The sequence below is a fragment of the Cyprinodon variegatus genome, unplaced genomic scaffold (genome assembly GCF_000732505.1).
Source record: "Cyprinodon variegatus isolate N-32 unplaced genomic scaffold, C_variegatus-1.0 Scaffold177, whole genome shotgun sequence".
Lineage (NCBI taxonomy): Eukaryota > Metazoa > Chordata > Actinopteri > Cyprinodontiformes > Cyprinodontidae > Cyprinodon > Cyprinodon variegatus.
Window position 1 is genome coordinate 4,776 of NW_015150630.1, and position 8,022 is coordinate 12,797.

Sequence of the window (8,022 nt, forward strand, 5' to 3'; positions counted from 1 at the left end):
AGCATTTAAAAATAAAAACTCAGTCAACTTCCATATATATTATATATATATTATACATGTATATATTATATATATTCTGTATACAGCTATATATATATAGATAGATATACATATCTACTAAGACACTAAACCAACAGCTTCACATAATACACTATGTGTGTAATTAATGTAAATATATATGTTTCATTTTCCAATACGAGGGACCAAAAGTGATGCTTTATTATTATTATTATTTTTTTTTTATACACCTGTATATATTCCGTTTTGGCGTGTTGCGCTCTCTGAGACCTGGACTAAAATCCACTCCGCTTTTTGCCGCCCGCTCCTTGCCGTGTTATCCGTGGAGCTATGTGTTTTTCAGTGTGGGAGATGCTGACTCTTGTTTGGAGCAGCGATCCCACGGAGGGGTTGAGACCAGCAGCAGCAGCAGCAGTCTGCGCTAACTGAGGACGAACGAAGCGGAACCATTTCATCCTGGATTTTACGCGCAATCGGATCATTTCTATTCTTACTTTCCTCCACGTTGGTGAGGGGAATACGAGCAAAACAGAGGAATCACGCGTAAAAGACAACTGCGTGGCCACGCTCTCTCGCTCCCTCCCACCCAAGCCGAGGTCCTGTAGCTGAAGATCCATTCTCCTGCGTGGCACAAGTCTGGTATTTTCTCTGAGTTGCAAACCCAGCAGGGATCAGTCCGACAGGAGCTGAGGGGAAATTTAGTACTAAATCCAGCCGGTACCTCCGCTGGTACTGCAATCACTCCCGGATCTTCTAGGCTGTGCTTGCTGGATGGCATAGGCAGAGAAGGAAGGGGGGGAGGGGGGGTGTTCATTCATTTTTCAGCCCCTCTCAGCCACCACCCCTGTGGATGTGTCCGTGTTTTGTTTTTTTTTTCATCCTCCTCTTCATCATTCAGCATTTTCACGAGTGGATTCTTGAGAACAATTTAATAGACATCTGCTGGAAATATACATTTAAATATAAGCATTTTTTTTTAAATAATCATTATTGTCAACAACCAGGCCTTAAAACACTGGAGGCGCACTGCTGTTTTTAAGAGATGGAGAATGAAGATGGGGATTACCATCATTTATCCAGGAAAATCACTGGCCTGTGCGCGCCAGCAGCCAAAGTGTGCAGTGATCACGAAAAATAACAGGCTGCATTTTGGGGATTATTTTCGATCAAAAACGCCATTCCTCCCCACCTAAGTCGCATGTATTTTTATTTTTTTTTTAAACACTACTACATAAAATAAAACCTCACAAAGCATTTGGAGTCTGCCAAAGAGTAGCCTTGTTGGCTACAGACATTCATCATACCTTTGTTTTTCTTATTATTTTTTTAAATATACATATATAAAGGCTCTCTTGTGAAGCGTGGACGTCTACGAGCCTTTTTATATTCAATTTTTTTGTATTTTTGAAAGGAAAATAATGAACGTAGGAGCAGGAACATCGATGGGTAGCCTGACCTTGTTTTGGGGTTTGCTGCTGTTTGTTTCTTCCATCTGCGTAAGACCTATCCATGGAGAGAGTAAGTAGTGTTTATTCCACATTGTGTTTATGTTTTAGGTAAATATGTCTTTGAACTTATAATATTTGTGATTAACTTAATATGTAAACAGTAGGTGTGCTATAGGGATCATTTCTGGGTTATTTTAATTAGAGTTTAAGCATAACCCCGTCGTGCGCCTGCTATAAAAACGGTAGATTTGGACCATGTGTTTCTGAATAACTGTAGGTGAACACAGCTAATCTATCTATGTACGCCCATTATTTTATTTGATCATCCATACTTGGGTATTTAAACCAAAAGAGGAGGGGATCCGGTGGAGCAGGAGCATCCGACGCATTGTTTTGAGCGCGCAGAAGTCAGAGGGATGGATCCAGGGAGCAGAGCTGAAGGTTACTACACCATGTGGCCATTTTGCATTTGGAAGTGTGGCGTCGCAGCGCACGAAAACAGCATAATTAAGACAATCCTTTGATTTATTCCAGTAATACACGCACTTACTCTGTCGGAAAATAAGTCAATATTATTCTTTATTTAACAATAATAAAAAAAAAAATGTCGAGAAGCTTTTGAACCGTTTGTTTTGGTGCTCCAGTCAATGGAATCCTTAAAATAGAGCAGCTTCAGAGCGCCTGTTGTTTTCCACCTCGGCTTTATGCGCTCTGCGCTAATTAAGCTTAGAAGAGGGTTGGTGGCTCCCAGTCTGGGAGACATACAAGATCCTTGATTTTGTTAAAAAAAACAAAACATTTTTGTTACAGAATTTTTTTAACACTGTTAATTAAAGGGGAAAATATTCACACATGTGGGAAGTTCCATGTAATTTCCTCTTCCAAGACAATTTTTGAGGGCAAATTTAAATTTCAGTCTTTTAATTTCTTCACTGTACTTGAGAACTTTAGATGTATTTGATGTTTTCTGTATAAAGGTCTCCCAATTTCTTTTATTGCAAAAAAATCAACGTACATTAACAATATATAACATTAATAATTACATATACAACAACAAAGGGCTTTACAGAACAGAACTATTTTTTTTAAAATGTCAAAATCAAATCTAATCTATGCTCCACGGTTACAATTCTTTAAGGGTGGTTATAATTTGCATGGCTTTAGCATTTGCACAAAATTTTAGGGAATATATATATTAAAAGAAAATGATAAAATCTGGAAATTAGGTTTTTGTTGTAAATATTTGGAGCTGTAAATAAGATATTTACCACAAATTAAAAAAAAATGTATAACGTATAAAAATTCTGTTTTGACAAGTTCACATTTCTCCATCCCAAACAAACAAAACATCCTTATCTGTTAAGGTAAGGCGGCTGCCAATTTTAGAGAAATTGCTAAAACAATTTTATGTCACAGAGAGTTTCTATGCAGGCTGGAATAGTCTGCAATGTGTTAGACATCAATTAGAGATAACCTACTAACAAAATACGTAATAACAAAATAATAAAGTATCTTTGTAAATCCTTGATGTTTCATTTACCTTTATTCTCTTCATTTCTTTCTAATTTTCTTTCCTTCATTGTAACTTTCCTTCCTTTTCTTCATTATTTATTTTCACTTCGCTTTAATCATGCACCATGCCTATCTTACCTCTCCTGAATCCCTTCTGTGTTTTTGCCTTGCTTGTTTTCCCTTATTTTCAACATTCTTTACATTCTTTTTGAATTTATTCCTTCTTCTTACTGTTTTTTTTTTTTTATATCCCAACCATTCTGCATTACCTTTCTTGCCATCTCTTCCTTCCTAACTTGTTTGTTTTTATCTGGCACATCAGAGTCTTTTTTTTTTTCTAAACTGGAGTTTGAATGAAAAGTGAAACAAAGTCAAGCAAAACAATCAGATGAGTACTGATGTTTATTTAACTTTTTTTAGACCACAACTGAACTTTCCTATTTTTACATTTATTTTTGATCTCTACTTGAACTGGGTTGAACTGTAGTTCAAGCGTTTTGCATAAGGATTATTTTTATGCCTGTTGTTGACCAAGTTGTTCATTCTGATTCATCACATTCATTGTTTTACCTTGCGCCCCTTTTATTGTGTTCCATGCTTCTTTCCCTTTTAGTTTCCTTCCATTCTCTCTTTACCTTGTCATTCCTTCCTTCATTCCTTATTTTAGTTTTAATGTTTCTGTCATTTCTTCCTTCTCATCTAAACTTGTTAGGTTGTTTTTTTCTTTCACTCTTTTCTTTCTTTCTTTCTTTCTTTCTTAGATTTTAAAATTAAAGTAAGCTAAGAAATCTGACTATAAAACTTTTGTTTTGTTTGGCGATTTGGAATTCTGTTTTATTTGCTGTAGTTCAATACTATAAGCTGTAAATATGATAGAGGCTGGGTCCTACACCCTCATGTAGAGGCTTACATATATGTACACCTCTGTACTATATCAATCTGAGTAATAATAAGAAAAAAGAAAGCACACAATTCAATATAACTGTATTTAACTGATTAGAAAGAGTATTTTAGGCATTTTGGTTTGCTGTTTTATTATATTTGAAAAAAGTCTGATTTTGTTTAGTATTTAACTGATCAGAGTGGATCAAGAGAAAACTACCATATTATAATCATTGGCAGATAGTCTGGTTTATCTGTAGCTTTCTTTTACTTGAACAATGATTTTAAGATTTCCAGAGTTAATTTCCCTCACAGTCTGTCTTTTTACTTTTATTATTTCTTTTCCCTGATGTCTTATGTTTTATCATAACGAGCGCTACATTTTCATAAACACCTGTATGATTCATTCTGCTTTTAACTTAGAGATTAAGCTTGCGTCTATACATGGACACCACTATCACCCCACCCCATGCTTCACTTAGGTGGAAACCTCTTTGCATGTGAAGAGACATGCAGATGGACCACTATTAGCATCTAAATAGATAGGTGAGGGAGTTTCTCTCAGATGTGGAGTCTACTATGTAGAATACATCAGGCCTTCCAGAAGACACAAACTAAGTGACCAAATCCTGTGCAGAATATAAGCATCAGTGTCACTAACTCAGTACTTGTGGATGGTGTTTACTTTACATGGGCTGGAGAGCGTCAGAATTTCCAGCTGCTGTCATCACTTAGTGGAAAATCCCAAACCTTTCAGAGCTCCATTTGGGGTTCAGATCTTTTTGTTCATTTTGATAATCTGTCCGCACCAGTAAAATGTAATTAAGCTCCCTTTTAACTCCCGCCGCAACAGACTTTCCATGCCACAACTTTTAAGCATGCAGTTTCTTTTTTGTGTCTTGTTTTTTTTTTTTTTTTTTTTTTGCTAAGAAGGGAGATAGTGTTGGGAAAACAGTTGGTGTTTGGAAATCATGCATAAGATGCAGGAAACAGATTTGGTTTCATCGATTTGGGGAGAGTTAAGCTGCGTGCTGCTCTAAACCCTCATCATTTGGCAGCCATACCCAGAGCTCTTTAACCGTATCCAGAAGCAGTGGTGGTGGTGAGGTTGTCTGAGCACAAGCCTTCCATGTCCTGTCTCATGAGGACACAGCAATGTTCCTGTCTCTGTCATCTTGGAACATTGGATTGGCGGAGACAAGTGATCAGCCATCAGTGAGCATGCTGTTTGACAGGTACGCTTCCTGTCCAACCTTTTCCCTTCTGGGTGGGGCTCGGCGCAGGACGGCTCTCCTTAACATGACAGGGTGCATACATCAGCTAAGACCGCTGTCGCTGCCACCCAAGGTGCCCTGCTTTGCCTCGTGACTCTGGTGACATAAGACCTCCACACTTGCCGATTGTCTTCTCCCTCTTTGATTGGTGTGTATAACTCACTATGGTAGTCTGAGTCAGTGGCATGCCCGTGGGTAAGGATGTGAAAGTGTGTCACTGGGCTAGTTTGTGAGCATCCTGTAGAAATGCTGTTCAGCAGCTCTTCAGGCCTGCCAGCACAGCGTTGCAAAGCTTTGATGAAATTCTTTATTTCATGTGGCATGCCAGTTTTTTTTTTTGGCCTGGATATAGTCTCTCCATCCAAGCATGTATGCATTATAATTTGCTCTTAGTTTACTGGCTAGTAGAGTGTTTTACAGTTTGTGTGATGACTATAATTGTAAACTCCCCTACTGCATGTCACCTGTCATATCAGATAAGTGCTGCCTGTGTAAAAACATTCAAAGATAAAGCTGCATGGCCTTTCATATCAAGAGATGCACTGATTGCAGTTTTTTTCAGGTCTCCAAAAAAAACAAATATTTTTTGCTAAATCGGGTTTTTTAGGAAGTCGGTTTCATAGTTGAGGAACAGCTGGTTTACAGTCTAGTTCTGGGAACATCCAGCCAAGCGGTCTATGAGCAATACATATGGCTTATACCTGAAATGCAGCTTTAGAAATGTTGAATGAGATGTTTCCTTTTAGACAAAAAACACAATATTACAGTCTATCCTTTGACGATCAAGTAGGTTGTCAGCCAATTATGTGATTTAGGAGACTGTTGGGATATGAGAAATATCCCTGATCTTGGCCAGGACCTTGGAAGCAGCATTTTGGATAGTAATGGATTAGAAATTATGTCACATAATGGTTTGTAAGGGGAGACGCTGCAAAGTCGGTGACTCAGACCGGTTTCCCGAATTTTTCTGAATATGTACTAGTGTTTTTATTTTTAAAGCAACTGACCTAATAAACTCATCTTGACTAAATTTATGACTAGGATTAAATTAGGAAGGCTTTTGATCTGTCTCTCTAAATGGGTGGGGAAAGTCCCTGCTGCCTTTAAATAGTCTCCTACAATTCTTGTCACTTAATTTTGCCACATTTTTATAACTGAAGAGAACATCTATTAGCTTACTTTATTATTAGATTACCAGCTGGTCAGTTTGCCTATTCAGTATGTTTTCTCCCTTGCACCTTTAGTTATTATGCTATGAAAAGCATTCACCTGACAGTTTGTCAGTGTATACTTGCACAGGGGAAGTTTCATATATGTGTTGACTTAAATGTTATTCCTCTGATGGATTTCTACTAGAAGTAATAGATATTTTGATTTCTATATACCAGATTTCTTAAGGTTCTAACTGTGCAAAATAGAACCAGAACCATAATTATTCTTAATATAAAGTAACCCAGCAAAATTTGCAAAAGAATAAGATTTGTGCTTCGCTATAATTCATAGAATTATTGCTATAATTCATAGAATCACTTAATTACCAATGTGCACTTGTTTCATAAAGTGTGGATAACATTGTTTGAGAGCCCAAAATAAGGACAATAAACATGCAAAATGAGCTAGATTAATCTATTAAATAGCATAAAAATGTACATAGAAGGATAGTTTTCTTTTCTATTTGTCTGCTTTGATAAAATGGGTTTAGTTGCTGGCTTATAAAAAAAAATGAACAGAGCTGTTATGTGTTTGATCTACCTCTCAGCAGCCAGTCAGTATTGGTGCATCCCTACCATAAATCCTTTTCATTGCATCCTGTCAATCAGGCCATCAGTGGTTTAGAGCTGTTGTAACAAGGATAAACAGCAGGTAAATTTGTTTGCATAGCTCTTAAGGGATTCAGAGTAATTCCATTTGTCTAATTGTTTCAAACTAGCTTATTCTGGTGATTATAACACCTTCATATTTATTCAATAGCTTGTTTTTTTTTTCAGCTTTTCACAAATAGAATTTTATTATTTTCAGAGCATTTATATATTTTTAATATTTTCAGGTCATTCCAGCTTGTAATGCTGCTCACCTACTGGCCACTAGAGTGAGAGGGAGTCTTTGTGTGGGACCCGTTATGACGAGTAGTGTAGAGTTACTGTTTGGGGTTTCGGTGATATCTGAGCCTCTGTGTTTTGAAGTGGGGTCCACTGAGGGGAAGTGACCCACCAAAATGGTGGTCAGATGACTTCCAGTATGCCATGGATTAGGGACGGTTGATGTGGCAGGTGCGAGGTGAAGTGGCGTGCACAACAAATGCTCTCTGACTCACTTTTAACTTAAGTTGCTGCCGGTAAATGACATAGTCATTATCACTAATCACACAGTGACAATATTGAGCTGTAGTCTTACAGCTAAAAATTAAGTGATTTATCGAGGATATCTTTTGATATGCATATATTTCATTAAGATTTTATATTTTTGTGTCTTTCCTTGCAATTCAGGTAAAGAGAGTGGTGAGTCTGTAGATTTATTAAAAAAGAGAAAAATATTCATATATTTAGATTGGAAATTCATACTACCTCTCCAGTTGTAAGAATGTGGTTTTAGGATTCTTAACACTTTATAGGGCAAGTTAGCGTTTTTGATCACTTGCATACCCTTACAAATGGAGTCCCCCTGTCCCTCAGTTAGGTCTAGAAGCACAGGATCTATATCCAGCCATTCAGCAAAGATGCTGCTACATGGCTGTAAATCCTATTTTGGCATTTGACCAATTAGATGAGCCCTTGAATGATATATTACCTACTGTAAATTAAGTTAGAAAAAGTTAACAAGTCAAGAAAAAAGGTAAAAGGCTAATTGAAAAGTTTAAAAGTAAAGTAAAAAAGTTAATAAGCCTAGTT

General features: G+C 37.0%; 1 protein-coding gene across 2 annotated transcripts in view; it reads left to right on the forward strand.

Moving 5' to 3' along the window:
* The first annotated feature begins 393 nt into the window (after positions 1 to 393).
* The window catches only part of igf1r (insulin like growth factor 1 receptor), a 96,245-nt gene continuing 88,616 nt past the window's right edge, over positions 394 to 8,022 (forward strand). For both annotated transcript variants that reach the window (XM_015378701.1, XM_015378702.1), the window contains exon 1: positions 394 to 1,536. In XM_015378701.1, coding sequence (XP_015234187.1) covers positions 1,437 to 1,536 — 100 coding nt within the window. In that variant the 5' untranslated portion in view covers positions 394 to 1,436. The remainder of the gene's footprint in view (positions 1,537 to 8,022) is intronic.